Source organism: Schistocerca gregaria, chromosome 5 (assembly GCF_023897955.1).
Source record: "Schistocerca gregaria isolate iqSchGreg1 chromosome 5, iqSchGreg1.2, whole genome shotgun sequence".
Lineage (NCBI taxonomy): Eukaryota > Metazoa > Arthropoda > Insecta > Orthoptera > Acrididae > Schistocerca > Schistocerca gregaria.
This window is the reverse complement of record NC_064924.1, coordinates 208,283,991-208,305,675: the sequence shown is the minus strand read 5'-3', so window position 1 is coordinate 208,305,675 and position 21,685 is coordinate 208,283,991. Positions and strand designations below refer to the sequence as shown.

Here is a 21,685-nt window from a genome sequence, read left to right as displayed (position 1 = left end):
GCCACCAAGATCGCCTGACATAAATCCCGTCGAACATTAATGGACATAATCGAGAGTTCACAAAATCCTGCACCGAAAATACTTTCGCAGTTATGGATGGCTATAGAGGCACCATGGCTCAGTATTTCTGCAGGGGTCTTCCAAAGACTTGTTGAGTCCATGTCACGTCGAGTTGTTGCCCTACACCGGGCAAAAGGAGACCCGACACGACATGAGGAGGTATCCCATGACTTTTGTCACACAAGTGGTCTTCGAAGTGGCATACTTTAGAAGTGAAATTTAGATTCAAGTAGCGATTCAGCCTGTGTTTCTGACGCTATTTGTGTCTTTAAGTAGTTGTTATCTCACGCGTAGTATCATACCATACTGTAATGTCAACGCACACGAGAGGTAGTTTGGTGTGACGGTCAAATCAGTAATTTTTTGTTCTATGCATAGTGGTTTCGAATCCTGTCACTTTCATACATTTTAATTTGTTGTAAGACTTGTTAGTTTAGGTGAACAACGACAACTGTAGCTTTTAATGTTTTCATACTTACCTAGTGAGGAAAGAGTGGACTCAAGCTCTCTACTGTGCGTCCACACCACCGCCCTGTGACCACTTTTTCTCTTCATGTATTGTAATTTTAGCTTGGAAAATACGCAAAAAGAAAGAAGCTGTCTTTCAAGCGTTAGGTGGTATCAGAATCCTGCCTACATGTGAATAAAGAGAACATAACTGAATATGTTGTCTTCTTCTTAACGTAAAAGAAGCTGAATTGTTCTCTTTAATGCCTTCATCGGTAGTAAAATAAATAGCCTTTTGCAACTACGGTGTTTTCATGTTGACGTCGATCTTCTTGATCCATGTTCCTAAAATAGATTAAAAAAGTGAAATAGAGTGACTCTGATTTATGTGTATATTCTGCTCCCCTTCTTTAAAATAAATATTTTAACCATTTTTGCACGAACAAGAGAACCACTTGTATGAACATCAAGAGCTCAGATGGAAACCCAGTTCTAAGCAAAGAAGAGAAAGCAGAAAGGTGGAAGGAGTATATAGAGGGTCTGTACAAGGGCGATGTACTTAAGGACAATATTATGTAAATGGAAGATGATGAAGATGAAATGGGAGATACGATACTGCGTGGAGAGTTTGACAGAGCACTGAAAGACCTGGGTCGAAACAAGGCCCCCGGAGTAGACAACATTCCATTGGAACTACTGACGGCCTCGGGAGAGCCAGTCCTTACAAAACTCTACCATCTGGTGAGAAAGATGTATGAGACAGGCGAAATACCCTCAGACTTCAAGAAGAATATAATAATTCCAATCCCAAAGGAAGCAGGTGTTGACAGATGTGAAAATTACCGAACTATCAGTTTAATAAGTCACAGCTGCAAAATACTAACACGAATTCTTTACAGACGAATGGAAAAACTAGTAGAAGCCGACCTCGGGGAAGATCAGTTTGGATTCCGTAGAAATACTGGAACACGTGAGGCAATACTGACCCTACGACTTACCTTAGAAGAAAGATTAAGGAAAGGCAAACCTACGTTTCTAGCATTTGTAGACTTAGAGAAAGCTTTTGACAATGTTGATTGGAATACTCTCTTTCAAATTCTAAAGGAGACAGGGGTAAAATACAGGGAGCGAAAGGCTATTTATAATTTGTACAGAAACCAGATGGCAGTTATAAGAGTCGAGGGGCATGAAAGGGAAGCAGCGGTTGGGAAGGGAGTGAGACAGGGTTGTAGCCTGTCCCCGATGTTATTCAATCTGTATATTGAGCAAGCGGTAAAGGAAACAAAAGAAAAATTTGGAGTAGGTATTAAAATCCAAGAAGAAGAAATAAAAGCTTTGAGGTTCGCCGATGACATTGTAATTCTCTCAGAGACAGCAAAGGACTTGGAAGAGCAGTTGAATGGAATGGACAGTGTCTTGAAAGGAGGATATAAGATGAACATCAACAAAAGCAAAACGAGGATAATGGAATGTAGTCGAATGAAGTCGGGTGATGCTGAGGGAATTAGATTAGGAAATGAGACACTTAAAGTAGTAAATGAGTTTTGCTATTTGGGCAGCAAAATAACTCGAAGTAGACAGGATATAAAATGTAGACTGGCAATGGCAAGGTAAGCGTTTCTGAAGAAGAGAAATTTGTTAACAAGAATATAGATTTAAATGTCAGGAAGTCGTTCCTGAAAGTATTTGTATGCAATGTATCCATGTATGGAAGTGAAACATGAACGATAAATAGTTTGGACAAAAAGAAAATAGAAGCTTTCGAAATGTGGTGCTACAGAAGAATGTTGAAGATTAGGTGGGTAGATCACGTAACTAATGAGGAGGTATTGAATAGGATTGGGGAGAAGAGAAGTTTGTGGCACAACTTGACTAGAAGAAGGGATCGGTTGGTAGGACATGTCCTGAGGCATCAAGGGATCACAAATTTTGCTTTTGTTGATGTTCATCTTATACCCTCCTTTCAAGGCACTGTCCATTCCGTTCAACTGCTCTTCTAAGTCCTTTGCTGTCTCTGACAGAATTACAATGTCATCGGCGAACCTCAAAGTTTTTATTTCTTCTCCCTGGATTTTAATACACACTCCAAATTTTTCTTTTGTTTCCATTACTGCTTGCTCAATATACAGATAGAATAACATCGGGGACAGGCTACAACCCTGTCTCACTCCCTTCCCAACCGCATCTTCCCTTTCATGCCTTTCGACTCTTATAACTGCCATCTGGTTTCTGTACAAATTATAAATAGCCTTTCGCTCCCTGTATTTTATGCCTGACACCTTCAGAATTTGAAAGAGAGTATTCCAATCAACATTGTCCAAAGCTTTCTCTAAGTCTACAAATGCTAGAAACGTAGGTTTGCCTTTCCTTAATCTTTCTTCTAAGGTAAGTAGCAAGGTCAGTATTGGCTCACGTGTTTCTACTGAATCCAAACTGATCTTCCCCGAGGTCGGCTTCTACCAGTTTTTCCATTCGTCTGTAAAGAATTTGCGTTAGTATTTCGCAGCTGTGACTTATTAAACTGATAGTTCGGTAATTTTCACATCTGTCAACACCTGCTTTCTTTGGGATTGGAATTATTATATTCTTCTTGAAATCTGAGGGTATTTCGCCTGTCTCATACATCTTGCTCACCAGATCCAGATGGTAGAGTTTTGTCAGGACTGGCTCTCCCAAGGCCGTCAGTAGTTCCAATGGAATGTTGTCTACTCCGGGGGACTTGTTTCGATTCAGGTCTTTCAGTGCTCTGTCAAACTCTTCACGCAGTATCGTATCTCCCATTTCATCTTCATCTTCATCCTCTTTCATTTCCATAATATTTGTCCTCAAGTACATCGCCCTTGTACAGACCCTCTATATACTCCTTCCACCTTTCTGCTTTCCCTTCTTTGCTTAGAACTGGGTTTCCATCTGAACTCTTGATATTTATACAAGTGGTTTTCTTTTCTCCAAAGGTCTCCATAATTTTCCTGTAGGCAGCATCTATCTTATCCCTAGTGAGATAAGCCTCTACATCCTTACATTTGTCCTCTAGCCATCCATCCTTAGCCATTTTGCACTTCCTGGCGATCTCATTTTTGAGACGTTTGTATTCCTTTTACAAGAAAATTACAGTACAAAATCAATTTAAGTGTTATGAAGCCTTTTCTGAAGGTATTTGTCTGGAGTGTAGCGTTGTACGGAAATGAAACATGGACGTAGAGCAGTTCGGAAAATAAGAGAACAGAAGCTTTTGCAATGTGGTGCTGTAGAAGAATGCTGAAAATTGAATACATATATCCGACGAGGTACTGAACGAATTAAGGAAAAAAGAAATTTGTGGCACAAGTCGACTATGAGGGGCGTTGAATAAGCAATGCAACAATTTTTTTTTTGAAAGCAGGGTTTTTATTCAGTATTCCAATACATAATACTATTTCTCGCTCTTCTGGCTACAAAATCCTATTTTTCAATGTAATCTCGCTTCAGTGCGACGGCCTGACCCCATATTACTGTGAGGGCCTTTGTACCCGCGTGGTACCACTGTACTGGCCGTGGTCGGTGCCAACGCCTTGCTGCAACAGTACTGTTTCCAGCAGAGTGCATCCTTCATTATGCCCAACAGATGGAAGCTGTGAGATCCGGGCTTTAAGGTGGATGAGGAAGAACAGTCCAGTTAAGTTTTGTGAGCCCCCCTTTGGTGCGCATACTTTTGCATTTTTGTAGCGATGAACACGCTGGTTTCTTCGGTTTTCTGAGAGTAGCACAATACACTTCAGAGTTGATCGTTGCACCATGACGGAGAACATCAAACAGAATAAACCCTTAAGAGTCCCAGAAGACAGTCGCCATGACTCTGTGGCACTGAACTTTTTGCTCGGGGGAGAGGTGATGTTGCGCCATTTTGTTTCCGGGTCGACGTGATACGCCCACATTTCATCGCCTGTGACGACGTTCAAAGACTGCCACGATCAGCTTTGCAGCGCGCAAGCAACTGCGCACAGACGGTCCTTCGTTGCTCTTTATGGTCTTCTGTCAGGCGGCGAGGAACCCAGCAGGCAAACATCTTTGAGTACTCCAACTGGTGAACGAGCGGGTCAGCACTACCAACAGAGACATCCAGTTGAGCAGTGAGGTATTTGAATGTGATCTGTCGATCACATCGAATGAGAGTCTCCGTAAGTTCCAACACTGCAGGGATCAAAGATATGCACGGCCGGTTTGCGCGACATCGTTGCGATAATGTCGGACGCCTCGCCCAACGACTCATCATGCTATTGTTCGTTGCCAAGTCTCCATAGACATTCTGAGAGCTTCTACGAATATCTGTGATGCTCTGGTTTTCCACCAAAAGACAGCTCTTTGCTTGAAATGCACCCTCGCTACAGACGACACTGTGAAGGCTACGCCGGCGCCTATTGGAACTTCGTGGAACTACAGGGGTTGGATCAGGAATATTTCACGATGTTTCCCAACATATTACGCTTTTTTTCAGCCGAAACTGACCGTGAAAAATGTGTTGCATTGCTCATTGAAAGCCACTTGTAAAAGAAGGGATCGAGTGATGGGAAACATCCTAAGGCGTCAATGAATGGTCAGTTTGTTAACAGAAATTAGTTTAGGAGGGAGGGACAAAATTGTAGAGGGAGACCACCGCTTGAATACACTAAGCAGATTAAAATGGCTGTTAATGTTTGTACTTACAAAGAGATGAAAAGTCTTACACAGACTAGAATAGCATAGAGAGCTGCATCAGACCAGTTTTCGACTAAAGGCTACCACCACCACCACCACAACAACAACAACAACAACAACAACAACAATGGTCGTTTTATTACTCTGTGATGTTTAACATGACAACTAGTTTACAAGAAGGACACACCTCTTCAGTATAAATGTGGCTACATGCTGACGGTATACATAAGTGGCTTTAAACATTATGTACATAATAATTAAGCCTTGTTGAAACTAATTAACTGAAGCACTCAGAGGCTTTTGCTCTCTCTTTCTCCATTTCTCCGTCTGTCTCTATCTATGTCTTGTTCTTTCTTCTCCTCCTTCAGCGTACCGGTATCTGTATGTAGGCATACTATCTACAAAAAAATAATATATACGTAAGTTGTTATGAAGAAAGACTAATTGTAGTTTGTTTTCAAACTTGTGCTTATTACTTATCAGTCCAGCGCTTTACCACACATTTTAATGAGGACTAAATACATTTGATTTGATGTCTACTAACCACATAATTATGTTATGCGAATGCTTGTTTCTTGTGAAATTAAATAAGGAGCACTTTGTTGATACGTACGTAAGTGTTAAGAACTGATTTGTGCAAGAAGCTGGTAGTAGCTTCTTAAGTTAATAAAACAGACGCTCTAAGTAGGGACTCCATGAAAACGGATAATAGTTGTTTATTTACCTACCTGTTCCATTTGTTTTATTTTCACAGAGCTGTTTACTTAGCAAAACGTTTTCTATTACTAATGAAAAGTTTGCTTTTGGTATGGATAATCAAATATGAAAACATTATCTGTGACACCGATAGGGAAGTATGAATCATTTATTTCTTTTCCAGTTTGATTTGTTCCTGACACAATGTGAGAGCAGAGATCAGCAACATACATGCACACAGGACCTAAAGATGAGCTTAGTAGACATCTGTGATCATCTGGCAGACAAGAATCAAATGTGGACAGAGGGAGTGGAACACATATTGGAATTTGACCCCCACTGCCCCATTAAGCCAGTAAGTAGAAGCGACATTACACTGAAGGAAACATCTCAAGTTTAATATTGTTAACAAAATTGTTTAAATGTATATACAAGGATGTGTACATCAGCAAGTCTACTTTAAGGGTCAATGTCTAACGCTTACAGGGGTTGCACTGAAATATGGAAATAGAGCTAGGAGTGCATGATTGCACATAAATGCAGATGACAGCCAAGCCGGCAGGTTGCGCTGTTGTATTCCACCACGAGCGGCACAGTTTAATGTCCTCAACAGGCTGCAAGTACCAGTCGTGGTCAGAACGGTGTTCTGCGTATTTTGTCAAGTGAATTCAAACGTGGGCAAATTGTTAGTGCTTATATGGTGGGTGCTTCCGTCACCAAGGTAGCCGAAATGTTTGGTGTGTCGAGAGCCACCATACCAAAGATTTATACTGCATACAAGGAAAGCGGGAAACCGTCTCCCGCTATGTCACAACGTGGACGAAAGTGTGTGTTGACTGATCGGGGCGGACTGTCATTGAAGAGGATTGTGACGAAAAATAAGAGAGTGATAGCTGCAAATGTCGCTGCAGAACTGAATGTGACACTTGCCAACCCAATCAGCACCAAAACAACACGAAGGGAACTCCGCAAGTATCGCACAGCGTGCTGGAGTTCCAAAACCACTCGTCAGTGATTAAAATGCCCGTAATAGGAAAACGTGGAGCGATGAAAGAAAGTCATATGCTCGGATGTGTCTTTTAGCATAATGTTTGTAGCTTCTGGCCGAGTTCATGTTCCAAAAACGTAACGCGACGGGGGTTCGGTGATGATTTGGACCCCTTGGGTACTCTGCAAGGTCACAGTGCTGCAGGGGGTATACGACCATTGTGACTAACGAGGGCCAATCTACGGTACAATGTCTTTTTCCCAATGCCAATGCTGTGTTTGAAGACGACGCTGGCCCTATTCATTCAGCTCGCATCATCCAGGACTTCTTTTGGGAGCACGAGGATGAATTTTCGCGTATCTCCTGGCCACCATATCACCAGATCCCAGTATTACGGAGTCCTTGTGATCCACTTTGGAGAGAAGGATACATGACCGCTATCTGACTCCATCACTGTTACGTGAACTTATCACAATTTGCTTGAAGAACGTTATAAGATTCCCTCAGAGACCATACACGGCTAATCCATTACGGATGACCAGAAACTGTTTTGAATGCCAACGGTTTTTCTACACCATGTAAGTTAAGGCAATGTGCTGTATTTCTGTCCACTCCCTTAACTCGATGGACACGATGTTAGTCGCCCACTTAAGAGAACATGGTGATCGCTTTGGAGCGCTGTAGGTGGTACTAGGCTATCATGCGACCTTCCACTGCTGATGTGTCACGCCAGTGCAGTTCTGGGTACGTCCCAGTCGGTTGCATGGAATCAACACAGCCAAGAGCAGATGAGACGGGATGGCACAAAGGAGATGACGATGTATTTCATGTCTTCGGAGGGACCAGTGACCACTCCGTAAATTAAGCTGCCAGATTTATTATTTGTCAACACCGACTGTCTAAAGCGGTGGTTGTCAAACTGCTGCCCGTGGGCCACATGCGGTTCGATGTATGTGAAATCTTATGGGACTTAACTGCTAAGGTGATCAGTCCCTAAGCTTACACACTACTTAACCTAAATTATCCTAAGGACAAACACACACACCCATGCCCGAGGGAGGACTCTAACCTCTGCCGGGACCAGCCGCACATTCCATGACTGCAGCGCCTTGGCCGGCCAGGGTGACCGAGCGGTTCTAGGCGCTACAGTTTGGAACCACGCTACCGCGGCAGTCGCAGGTTCGAATCCTGCCTCGGGCTTGGATGTGTGTGATGTCCTTAGATTAGTTAGGTTTAAGTAGTTCTAAGTTCTAGGGGACTGATGACCTCAGAAGTTAAGTCCCATAGAGCTCAGAGCCATTTGAACCATTTTGCAGTTCCTACGACCGCTCGGCTAATCCCGCGCATATGCGGTTCGAACCGAATATTCAAGCGGCCCGCGATTCTTAGCCGTATTATAAAATAATGTGCATAAAGCAACTAACAGCTGCATCCAGAAACATCAACTGACGCTGAGAGTTTCTTACGAGTGTATACTGAGGTGCCAAAAGTAATTCGATACCTCGTAATATTGTATCGGATCCCCTATTGCCCGGTGTAGTGGAGTAAATCGATGTGGCATGTATTCAACAAGTCACTGGATGCCCCCTGCAGAAATACTGAGCATGCTGCCTCGAAAACCGTCCATAGCTGCGAAAGTGTTGGCGATATAGAATTTTGAGCACGAACCGATCTCTCTGTTTTGTCCTATGAATGTTCGATGGTATTCAGTTCGGTCGATCTGAGTGGCCAAATCATATGCTCGAATGTACTTCAAACAAGATGGGAACAATTGTGGTCCGGTGACGTACCACACTATCTATCGCTTCTATCGCTTGCGCCTTGGTCATGAATTGTGCGCGGGGTTGGCGTGACTAAATCGGATATGGCATGTTAATGTGCCCTTCCTACCACCACCCCGTACCCCCTGGGATAGAACCAGGGTACCCCATATGTCTGTGTGTAGTGTAAATCATGGAAAAGTGCGGATGTGTGTCAAATGTCTGTGAGTCGTGTAACTGAGGCAGGACGTGGGAATCAGCCCGGTATTCACCTAGAGGGATGTGGAAAACCACCTAAAAATCACATTCAGGCTGGCCGGCACACTGGCCCTCGTTAATCTGACGGGCGGATTCGATCTGGGGCGGTGACGTGCAACACTGTCACCCATAAGAACTCCATCGTGGTTTGGAGATATGAAGTGCATGAATGGCTGCAAATAGTCTCAGTTGGTTCAATTGGACCGAGGGCCCAGTCCATTCCATGTAAACACAGTCCACACGATTATGGAGCCACCACCAGCTAGCACAGTGCTTGTTAACAATTAGAGGACATCGATTCATGGGATCTGCGCCAAACTCGAGCCCTGCCACAAGCTCTTACCAACTGAAATAGGGTCTCATCTGTTGTCTTTGGTCCCAATGATATGGTCACGAACCCAGGAGAGGCGCTCGAGACGATGTCGTGCTATTACCAAAGACAGTCGCGTAGGTCGTCTGCTGCGGTAGCCCATTAACGCCAAATGTCGCCGCACTGTCCTAACGGATGCGATTGTCGTACGTTCTACAAGGACTTTTCCGACTGTTTCATGCAGTGTTATTTGTCTGTAAGCACTGACAGCTCTACACAAACGCCACTACTCTCGGTCGTTAAGTGAAGGCCGTCGGCCACTGCGTTGTCCGTGGTGAGAGGTAATGCTTGAAATTTGGTATTCTCGGCAAAATCTGGACATTATGGATCTCGGAATACTGAATTCCCTAACTATTTACGAAACTGAATGTCCGATGTCTCCAGCTCCAACTACCATTCCGTATTCAAATTCTTTTAATTTACATCGCACAGCTTTAACTGCGTCGGAAACCTATTCACTTAAATCGCCTGAGTAGAAATGACAGCTCCGCCAATGGTGTGTACGCAGTACTACCGGCACCAGTTTACGTGCCTATCGCTACCCCAGTGTATGTTTCTTGCATAGTAAGAAACAAAAATACTTAGTGAGACAATAATATTTTAAGATGTGCTTAATTTTAATTGATGTTGGTAAATTCGGCAGGGAGCTAAGTACAGTTATCTAGCCGCTTACGTGAGGGGCTGAGTAGTATGTAGCGCGACCACTTCAGAATTAATAGAAGTGTGAGGTGAATGTTTCATTGTTTATCTTCCAGTGCAGCCAACGCACGAGGGTACGCATCTAGCCCAGATCAGCTGCCACGGTATCTGTGTCAAACGGAAGTAATATAAATTTGTGAATGCAAGCTATACAGGTTCTCCGGAAACATTTAGGACTTGTAGAGGGGAGTGAGTACGTAATATTCTGAATAGGAACCCATGTTGGGACACATACCTTTTCCGTTCTACGACTGTTTCAGAGTTTCTCGTTCTGGTAAGCAATAGGATACAGAGAAAGATGTGTAGTACGTTAGATGGCCACCTGATGTCACTTAACGTTTACCTTGTGTCGTCGTAAGCAAAGTTTAATTTGCGAGACTCCTGTTTAGACAGAGGTCGAGCTACTGGCCCGAGCTCTTGTTATTACAACAGATATCGAAGAAACGCCATGTGAGATGGAGAGTGCGTACCAGACCATGCTTTGTAAGTACAGTGTCTGTAACAGCGGTGGTGGCCGCCATATCGAGCCACTGTTGTAATGGATCAATACTGTTCTCTACATACACTGTGCTTGCTTTTGTATGTTTTGGAATAGTGTAAACACGTAATGTTTAAGTTTTAATACAAACAACTATGCTTAAGTGGTAAATGAATGTTTCGTTACCTAATAATTGTGCTACGTCCGCCCCTGGTAGCTGAGTGGTCAGCGCGACGGAATGTCATACCTAACGGCCCGGATTCGATTCCCCGATGAGTCGGAGATTTTCTCCGTACAGGGACTGGGTATTGTGTTGTCCTTATCATCGTCATTTCATCCCCATCGACTCGCAAGTCGCCAAAGTGGCGTCAACTCGAAAGACTTGCACCAGGCGAACGCTGTACCCGACGGGAGGCCCTAGCCACATACCATTTCCATATTGTACTACGTCACCCTAATTCATTTCCTCAAGCAGAAGAGGATAAGTCAAACAACTGAACTGAAACCGTCATAAAACGGAAACGGTACGTGTCCTGATATGGGCCGCTATTCAAAATATTATGTACTCACTCTCTTTTACAAATCCCAGAAATTAGTAACGGGGAATTTCCGAACACCTTGTAGAGAAGGTCATCTTCAGATGTGGTACATGTTTGTACCAACTAATATGTATTCAAATTAAGAGTGAGTAAAAGAAAAATGCCATTCAAAACCTTTGTGATTGTGTATTACATTGAAGTTACTGTTATTAATTAATACCATATACTAATTTATGGAGGTTACCAATTAATAGAAAGATCTGTTGGGGATTGTGTGGTAAGGTGGTCCGGACGGGAAAAGTGGCCATTGCATATTTTTTACCTTGAACAGCGCCGCTGCCTGTCGAGAAGTAGTCAAACTAGTTCTAATATACATCGCCATTGTTTGAAATATAACAGGGCGTAACAATTAACAGCAACTACTCATCTTCGTTTCTGGGTGATCTCCGATGCTGCAGTGGCTGCAAAAGAATTTGTGAGTATCTGCTTCACCATAATTTGCTGCAATTTGCTGAGTTCTTGGCAATGTAGTGCCAAGAGAAATTTCAAGAAATTCAGGTTGATACATGTTTCTCTTTCAGAATTACATGTTTGTTGCACAATATGGTTAAAAAATTGTGACAAAAGTGCCTCACATAAACTGCCGAGAAACTAAGATCCTGATGGCTGATTTGTCACTCATATATGATTTTAACAATGACTGGTTATGTTAGCCATTATTAAATACAGAAAATTTATTGATTACAATAAAAACATGGTTGTGTATACTGGCTGACATCACGGAATTACGTAGGACTATTAGTTCGCTCCTCCCACACTGTAATATAATGTTTCATCCGACTTTTAGCTTTTAGGATGGTGATTCATAAAATATGTTCGATAACAATGCTTTTTATAAAATTGCTTATATCATGAAGATTATTAGCTGGAAAATTTCCATTCCATAAATACAAACGTAAAGTTAATTTCACTTCTTATGAAAGGTATTCTGGACTTACAAAATGAGAATTGTTTATGCTCTATGTTCAACTATTGATTAGTAACAGTCGAACCAACGCAAAGATTTGTGTATGACTGCCAAAGACGAAACTAAATTTATGACAGAATTTGAATCAATATAAGAAATTAGTTCTAAAATGATCAGATAAATGAAATAGGTCTGTTACCAAATTTATATACGCCTGTAAATGTGACAGCCCGATACCTGATGTCAGGACTTCGTGTCATACTTCATGTTGTCAGTGAGATTCCGTTATTTTTTTTAGTGAAAATGGTTTTGCTTTTGAATCGTCTTATATGAGATAAGTCATTTATTTTATTCTAGTTTCCTCACTTGTATGACGACTAATGACAGTAATAATTCGGTACCACATCAGTGTTTAAACAACGTCCTTTGGCCTATAAATGTAGTTCCTTGTTATTTACTTCAGTCTGATAGTTTCTTCGGTGGACCACTGATGCCGACATGGCGTCCGATCGGGAAAACTGGCCAAAATGCTCAACCCAATAAAAAAAGAAACCCTTTTAATATGTAGCCCTTATAATATGTAAATTCAGAATGTGTTTGTACAGAAACCAGATGGCAGTCATAAGAGTCGAGGGGCATGAAAGGGAAGCAGTGGTTGGGAAAGGAGTGAGACATGGTTGTAGCCTCTCCCCGATGTTATTCAATCTGTATATTGAGCAAGCAGTAAAGGAAACAAAAGAAAAATTCGGGATAGGTATTAAAATTCATGGAGACGAAGTAAAAACTTTGAGGTTCGTCGATGACATTGTAATTCTGTCAGAGACGGCAAAGGACTTGGAAGAGCAGTTGAACGGAATGGACAGTGTCTTGAAAGGAGGATATAAGATGAACATTAACAAAAGCAAAACGAGGATAATGGAATGTAGTCAAATTAAATCGGGTGATGCTGAGGGAATTAGATTAGGAAATGAGACACTTAAAGTAGTAAAGGAGTTTTGCTATTTAGGAAGTAAAATAACTGATGATGGTCGAAGTAGAGAGGATATAAAATGTAGACTGGCAATGGCAAGGAAAGCGTTTCTGAAGAAGAGAAATTTGTTAACATCGAATATAGATTTATGGATCAGGAAGTCGTTTCTGAAAGTATTTGTTTGGAGTGTAGCCATGTATGGAAGTGAAACATGGACGATAACTAGTTTGGACAAGAAGAGAATAGAAGCTTTCGAAATGTGCTGCTACAGAAGAATACTGAAGATAAGGTGGATAGATCACGTAACTAATGAGGAGGTATTGAATAGGATTGGGGAGAAGAGAAGTTTGTGGCACAACTTGACTAGAAGAAGGGATCGGTTGGTAGGACATGTTTTGAGGCATCAAGGGATCACAAATTTAGCATTGGAGGGCAGCGTGGAGGGTAAAAATCGTAGAGGGAGACCGAGAGATGAGTACACTAAGCAGATTCAGAAGGATGTAGGTTGCAGTAGGTACTGGGAGATGAAGCAGCTTGCACAGGATAGAGTAGCATGGAGAGCTGCATCAAACCAGTCTCAGGACTGAAGACAACAACAACAACAACAAGTGGTGACCTTCTATCAGTAGCCTTGGGTTCGTGAGAATTGAATTTCTCTTTGAGTGGCCCCTAACCCCGGCCCCCCGGCCCCAATAATCGACTGCTGGACGTGCCGCACTGCAGTGTCAGTATTGACTATTAAGCAAAAGATTTGACGACCAGTGGTCTGAAGTGTCTAGAAAGAATGATGTACCACTCGCAACCAGGTAACATAGCGTAAGAATAGCGCTCTTAAAAAAAATATTAATCCACAGGGTCTGGACACAAGTGTCAGGCCTTGTCAAAGACAACCAGTTTCAAAACCGAGATGAATCGGAGGTCCATTTCATAGAGTATGTGTGTCTATGGAGTGAGCATAGTCCATTGTACACATTCTCAACATCAAACCGGGCTAGTCACGTGATTTTGGGACAGCGTTGCTTGTCTACAATTTGCGGTAATAGCGAAACTCGAATATTACCCGCACTGACCTTGTTTTATATACGTTTCTGCACATTTGAGTTTTAGTGACAGCTATGGTGCGGTACAGTCGTTGCTACGGACGTAAACTGAAGGATGAACGAGGCCAAGTACAACAAATGTATAGGTGTGTACAACAAATGTGTGATTGTAAATGGTATCCAGACACGTACTACAAAGTCTCGTACTGTAGAGATAATTTCTGCGATTTTATGGCCATGTACCTACGAAACAAGTGATAGATAAATTCGCAAGTGTGTTTGAGAAAACAGCCAGTCAGTGTATACATACTGGTGCTATATTCATATACAGACAAAACTGATGATTAATTTTCTCCAATTTATGCAGGTTGTCAAACCCTTGAATATATCTGTTTCTATATGAGACAGTTTTCTATACACCTGCCATTGTAACGCATTAGTTAGAACAGACTCCACAATATGAATCAGTGCAATACAAAACCTGAAACAAAAAATTAATGACTGACACTTCTTTTATTACTCCAAAATTTGAGCGTTGATCATGTATTTTTTTACGTAATGTTTGGTTTTCTTTTCTGATGAGATGGCGAAAAATGTTATAGATATTTTACTTCTCTATAAAATGCAGGAGAGAAAATAAATAAAAAATGAAAATAATAATCGACAAGCAGATTGTGCAAATAACTAACCCTATTTACTGTAATAGTTTCATATTTCCAAATACGTTGTTTCTTCGTGAAACTTTGGGGCCGTCTACAGTGTCATTGTAACATAATTAATTATAACAGAGATTAGGGTATCAGATTCTTAAGATGTCCGTAAAACACGTATGCGAGTTTTCACGGTATTTCTGAAGATGATCTGTCTGTACAAGAGAAGTAATAACACTCAGAATAAACTAGGCGTTACACGAGCTAAAATACGCCGTCCCAAATCACGTGACGTGAGCTGTAGGAGATGCTGCCGGCGGAATCCTCGTTACGCGCATCCGAATGGTCACTCCTTATATATTTATATCTACTGTCCATCTCACCCATTTTGTGGGAAACCATTTCGACGAGATGCGCATGCAGTGGACGTATGGAGTTCCGTACCTCGCAAAAGGTCATTGTTCGCAGCAGCAGAGCAGACTGCTCGTCCTCAACGCCCCAATCAATACAGAAATGGGACAGTAGTACAGTGTGGGCCCGAGAGTCGCGATTTTGCCTCTTTTCCAATGATGCAACGCGACGATTGTACTGACGGCCCGATGCGGCTGTGTCTGTGGAGGGGGTCGCTCACATCGGAGGTGATGCTTTGATGTTTTGGGGCTGTTTTCCGTACCATGACTTGGGTCTGCTCATTCAAGCTCCGTGAACATGAATCAGGATGTTTATTTCAACATTCTCGGTGGTCAAGTGTCCCCCTTATTTTCTGCACACTACAACAGCTGTGTTCACAGTACCACAGACATACATTCCTACTTTGACAGTCCGACAGGCACTGTGTCGCGTCTCGACTGGTCCGCTAAATCAGGCGATCTTAAGTCCATACAAAATGTCTGGGACTATTTGGAATAGCAGGCGTCTTGTTGCAATATATTACTTCACTGTCTGGTATCTCCACACGATATAATCATTGATAAGTGGCTTGACATCATACACCTGAAGAAACCTGGACTCTGTTCCTCGCCCAGTTGAGGCCATTATCAATGCTAGAAGGTGTATTACGCGGTATTAGAATGCTGTTTTCCAGGGATGAGTGGGGCAGACGGTGGTGGATGGGAGGGCGTCTAATACCCTCCAAGACAAAAGAACGACTCCGAATGGGACGGAAATCGGTAGATATGATGTACATGTAGAGGTAAACAGTTTCAGAGAAAATTGGATGGTTTATTCAGGACAAAGAGTTTCACAAATTGAGACAATCAATAACACGTTGGACCACTAGCAACTGTTCGGCTTGGCAATGACAGAGATGCTGGATTTCTTCCTGAGGGTTATCATGCCAGATTATGTCCAATTGGCGCATTAGATTGTCAGAATCTCGAGACAGTTGGAGGGTACTGCCCATAATGCCCCGAACGTTCTCACCTGGGGAGTGATCCAGCAGCATTTATGACCAAAGTGGGGTTTGGCAAGCACAAAGACAAGTAATAGGAAGCTCCCGTGTTGTGGGCGGGCATTATTATGCTGAAAAGTAAGCCCAGGATGGCTTGTCAAATGATGAGGGAGATGCTAAAATCAGTAGAATGTGAAGGCGTACTGTCATGCACCTTAGATCTTGACATATGATTTTAATGTAAAAACTGTAAACCGTGATCATGTATTGTAATGAGAGGGGTGTGGAGTTATCGCGTTTCATTATTAACCACTACTCTGAGTCGTCTTTCATTGCGTAGTATGCAAACTTTCTTCATGGGTCTCATGAACAAATAAAGCGAGTTGGGTCTCACACGATCGCTGTTTCCGGAATCCATGTTGATTCCTACAGAGTAGATTCTGGGATTCCAAAAACGACATGAAACTTGAGCAAAAAACATGTTCTAAAATTCTACAACAGATCGACGTCGCAGATAGAGGTCTATAGTTTTGCGCATCTGCTCGACGACCCTTCTTGAAGACTGGGAGTACCTGTGCTCTTTTCCAATCATTTGGAACCTTCCGTTCCTCTAGAGACTTGCGGTACACGGCTGTTAGAAGGGGGGCAAGTTGTTTCGCGTACTCTGTGTAGAATCGAATTGGTATGCCGTGAGGTCCAGTGGACTTTCCTCTGTTGAGTGATTCCAGTTGCTTTTCTATTCCTTGGACACTTATTCCGATGTCAGCCATTTCTTCGTTTGTGCGAGGATTTACAGAAGGAACTGCAGTGCGGTCTTTCTCTGTGAAACAGCTTTGGAAAAAGGTGTTTAATATTTCAGCTTTAAGCGTGTCATCCTCTGTTTCAATGCCATCTTCATCCCGGAGTGTCTGGCTATGCTGTTTCGAGCCACTTACTGATTTAACGTAAGACCAGAACTTCCTAGGATTTTCTGTCAAGTCGGTACATAGAATTTTACTTTCGAATTCACTGAACGCATCACGCATAGCCCTCCTTACGCTAACTTTGACATCGTTTAGCTTCTGTTTGTCTGAGAGGTTTTGGCTGCGTTTAAACTTGGAGTGAAGCTTTCTTTGCTTTTGCAGTAGTTCCTAACTTTGTTGTTGTGCCACCGTGGGTTTTTCCCGTCCCTCACAGATTTACTCGGCACATATCTGTCCAAAACGCATTTTACGTTTGCCTTGAACTTTTTCCGTAAACACTCAACATTGTCAGTGTCGGAACAGAAATTTTCGTTTTGATCTGTTAGTTAGTCTGAAATCTGCCTTCTATTACTGTTGCTAAACAGATAAACCTTCCTCCCTTTTTCAGCTTCGGTACTTTCTATCAGCGCTTGAAGTTCCGGTACTTTACCAACCCAGCTTCGACAGTTTACAATTACAATACCGATTAACTTCCATATTCAGGGATGCTGCAACGGCCTTATGATCACTGATTCCCTGTTCTGCACATACAGAGTCGAAAATTTCGGGTCTGTTTATTATCAGTAGGTCCAAGATGTTATCTCCACGAGTCGGTTCTCTGTTTAATTGCTCGAGGTAATTTTCGGATAGTGCACTCAGTATAGTGTCACTCGATGCTCTGCCCCTACCACCCGTCCTAAACATCTGAGTGTCCCAGTCTATATCTGGTAAATTGAAGTCTCCACCTAAGACTATAACATGCTGAGAAAATTTATGTGAAATGTATTCCAAATTTTCTCTCAGTTGTTGTGCCACTAATGCTGCTGAGTCGGGAGGTCGTTAAAAGGAGCCAATTACTAACCTAGCTCGGTTGTTGAGTGTAACCTCCACCCATAATAATTCATAAGAACTATCCACTTCTACTTCACTACAGGATAAACTACTACTAACAGCGACGAACACTCCACCACCGGTTGCATGCAATCTATCCTTTCTAAACATCGTCTGTACCTTTGTAAAAATTTCGGCAGAATTTATCTCTGGCTTCAGCCAGCTTTCTATACCTATAACGATTTCAGCTTCGGTACTTTCTATCAGCGCTTGAAGTTCCGGTACTTTACCAACCCAGCTTCGACAGTTTACAATTACAATACCGATTGCTGCTTGGTCCCCGCATGTCCTGACTTTGCCCCGCACCCTTTGAAGCTGTTGCCCTTTCTGTACTTGCCTGAGGCCATCTAACCCAAAAAACCGCCCAGCCCACGCCACACAACCCCTGCTACCCGTGTAGCCGCTAGTTGCATGTAGTGGATTCCTGACCTATCCAACGGAACTCCACCACCCTATGGCGCAAGTCGAGGAATCTGCAGCCCACACGGTCGCAGAACCGTCTCAGCCTCTGATTCAGACCCTCCACTCGGCTCTGTACCAAAGGTCCGCAGTAAGTCCTGTCGATGATGCTGCAAATGGTGAGCTCTGCTTTCATCCCGCTAGCGAGACTGGCAGTCTTCACCAAATCAGATAGCCGCCGGAAGCCAGAGAGGATTTCCTCCGATCCATAGCGACACACATCATTGGTGCCGACATGAGCGACCACCTGCAGATGGGTGCATCCTGTACCCGTCATGGCATCCAGAAGGACACTTTCCACATCTGGAATGACTCCCCCGGGTATGCACACAGAGTGCACATTGGTTTTCTTTCCCTCTCTTGCTGCCATATCCCTAAGGGGCCCCATTACGCGCCTGACGTTGGAGCTCCCAACTACCAGTAAGCCCACCCTCTGCGACCGCCCGGATCTTGCAGACTGAGGGGAAACCTCTGGAAAAGGACAAGCAACCATGTCAGGCCGAAGATCAGTATCACCCTGAGACAGAGTCTGAAACCGGTTCGTCAGACAAACTGGAGAGCCCTTCCGTTCAGCCCTTTGGAATGTCTTTCGCCCCCTGCCACACCTTGGGACGATCTCCCACTCTACCACAGGTGAGGGATCAGCCTCAATGCGGGCAGTATCCTGGGCAACCACAGTCGTAGTCCGATTGGGGGATGCGTGGGACGAGCTGGCCGTCCCTGACAAACCCCCATCCGGACCCCCCATTGGCAACAGCCTCAAGCTGTGTGACCGAAGCCAACACTGCCTGAAGCTGGGAGCGAAGGGATGCCAACTCAGCCTGCAAACGAACACAGCAGTTTGAGTAACACACTATTTTCCCATGCTAAGATACATTGCTGCAAAATATTTTCGCTCAAGAAGCATTCCAGAGTAATGCTTAATTTAGTAATATCTTTCCCAGAAGCCTTAAAACAGCGTTCCCAATGGTCGTAATGGTTTAATCATCTGGTCTTCCCTATTTAATGTGGGCAACGGACCAGCTTCAAGTATAAGATCTGTACCACAAATACGATGCTTTAGGTGGCTTCGCTGGGGCGAGATGGATTTTTCGCTGTCTTTTGGACTAAACGATGCAACGCTAAACGACATTCTACGCATAAAATCACTTGGTGTCCACACACTACAGTCAACCCATAGACAAAATAATCGTAATAAAGCTACAAATGTTTCAGTGTCGTATAAAAGTTGTCTAAAAACAGTCTATTTTCCAACTTGGTCCCAACGAGTTGAAAAATAAACGCTTTTTAGAAAACTTTTATACATGAACGAATCGATTCTCATTTTATGTTGATTTTTTCCCCTTGTGCTTGAAATGGATCTTCCTGCCAAAAGTAGCATAAGATGTAATTTTTTTGCTTTTATGATGGACATTTCTGGCACAGACAGCACAAGATGTCGTCTTTTATAATTTTATTTTAAATGTTACACTAGTGTATTTTAATGTGTTGTGCGCGTGCATTGTTCTACTTGTGTTGAAGGATATATTAATTCTAGGTTTTTTGAAGATGTTACTAATTTCATTTGTGCGTCATTGTGGAATATTATGGCGTGTCGTGTGAGATACGTTTTCCAGCGTGAGTGTGCATTGTGTATTACTACTATGCGTTACTATATGAGAGCTGTTCGGATCTACGTGCTAAACACAATTAATTATGTATGAAGAGAAATGGTCAGGTAGCATTATTTGACGGGAGACCCTAGCTGAGGTTTTTGGCTACCTAGAGCAAGTGTTTCTACACTTATTTGACACCACTTCTGTGACTTGCGCGCCTTTGTGATGAAGGACTATACAAACGCCCAGTCCCCGAGCAAAGAAAATCTCTAACCCTTGTGATGATCGAAACCGTGACTTCGCAGTCTAGAGCCAGTGACACTAAATATTAGACCAAGAATTGCGGACTATCAGTCATTGCTATCGTCATCAAAGCTGTTGTAATATCACTTATTCATGAGTGTTATCAGGCCCTCGGCGTGTGCAAGTTGTGGAAGTGTTTTGGTTGCTACATCTATAGTACTCTTGAGAAACATACATGGATTATCCATTCCATGTGCGACTTTGACTTCTTCTGACATATCATCACTTTTCTACTTAGATCATTGATGTTAAGACCCTGTCGTATATACTAGTTTTGTATTTCGTCTCCGCTTATCGTATCTACAAACGACCAGGAAATATCATTTCTCTTGCCTGAATCCTGTTGCTGAGGACTCACATACATGCATAATAGTATGATCATGGTGTTGCAAAGATTCAACATTGTTTCTGATTTAGCTCCTATTAAATTTCTTGGTTTCATGATCATAAACTTTTTCGAAGATGAAAGTCTACTTCCAAGAAAGAAAAACTAGGCACACTATCTGATGGAATTATTATTAACAATGAAGTTTCCAGGGTTATTAAACCAGAAAACTTGTAGCCCAGCATGAAAACGGATGTTGTTAAAGACAACAGGGAAAGAGGGTGTACAATAAATTGCAACTACCTACCCAGGAGTTGACTGAAAAGTATTTTGTACTATTTTCTTTTAGCTTTTAAGGCTTTTCAGAAGAGTTATCGAAACAGAAGCAAGTTATTCGTAACCTAACTTTAGTACATTCATTTCATTAGCTATGTGTTTTTGGTGCAAATCAATGAAAAGGATTAATAATTACACTGATGGCTGTAAAATATTTTTCGTTTCAGGGTGTTTACAAGATGGTGGATGCAGAATTCGATGCTGAAAGCTTCTCGCGCATTCCAGCAATCGACGGTTTCTGGAAGCTGAAAAATGTCGCCATTGATAATGAAAAGATTGTTGGGTGTCAGAAGATGGAAGTCGAAATAGACACTGGCCTTCCTTTGGTCTGATCTTTTAGTACATCTCACAAATGTGATAAGCCATTAGTTTTTTTAAATGTTTCATCGAAGTTTAGTCCATAAACTAAGGGAGTTTAAGAATTTTTTCATTCAAAAATTTAAGAAGTAATCACACGCTTGTTATTGAAAACAAAAGCAATTTATTGGGCAGGTTTTTGCAAAATATATGTATGTGATTTACAGCATAATGGCTATATTTATTTTTGTCCAGAATCCTATGTTATATTGTTTTTGCAGCGTTTTACATCACGTGTAACTCGGAAAATGAGGATATGAACTGAAACGTGTTAACTTAATGAAAATAAGAAAAAACGTTTCTGTTTACTGGCTGCAAAATGTTCCTAGTAATTTTTCGTGTTAGTTCCACAGTAGAAGGTCTAATATGGGAAACTTTTTTTCCTTTAGCAATAAAAAACACTTCTTTGTACGATAAACAGACAGATCTATATTGGAATTTCTAGTTCCATAAAAAAGTAGCAGAGATTAATATTCCCACACGAATAATAAG

At 42.3% G+C, this 21,685-nt stretch overlaps 1 protein-coding gene across 1 annotated transcript in view; it reads left to right on the top strand.

The window, feature by feature from the left end:
- Window positions 1-21,365, top strand: part of LOC126272374 (uncharacterized) — an 83,339-nt gene extending 61,974 nt beyond the window's left edge. Inside the window, exons 3-4 of the mRNA XM_049975188.1 lie at window positions 6,062-6,232; window positions 21,004-21,365. Coding sequence (XP_049831145.1) covers window positions 6,062-6,232; window positions 21,004-21,168 — 336 coding nt within the window. The 3' untranslated portion in view covers window positions 21,169-21,365. The remainder of the gene's footprint in view (window positions 1-6,061; window positions 6,233-21,003) is intronic.
- The last annotated feature ends 320 nt before the right edge of the window (window positions 21,366-21,685 follow it).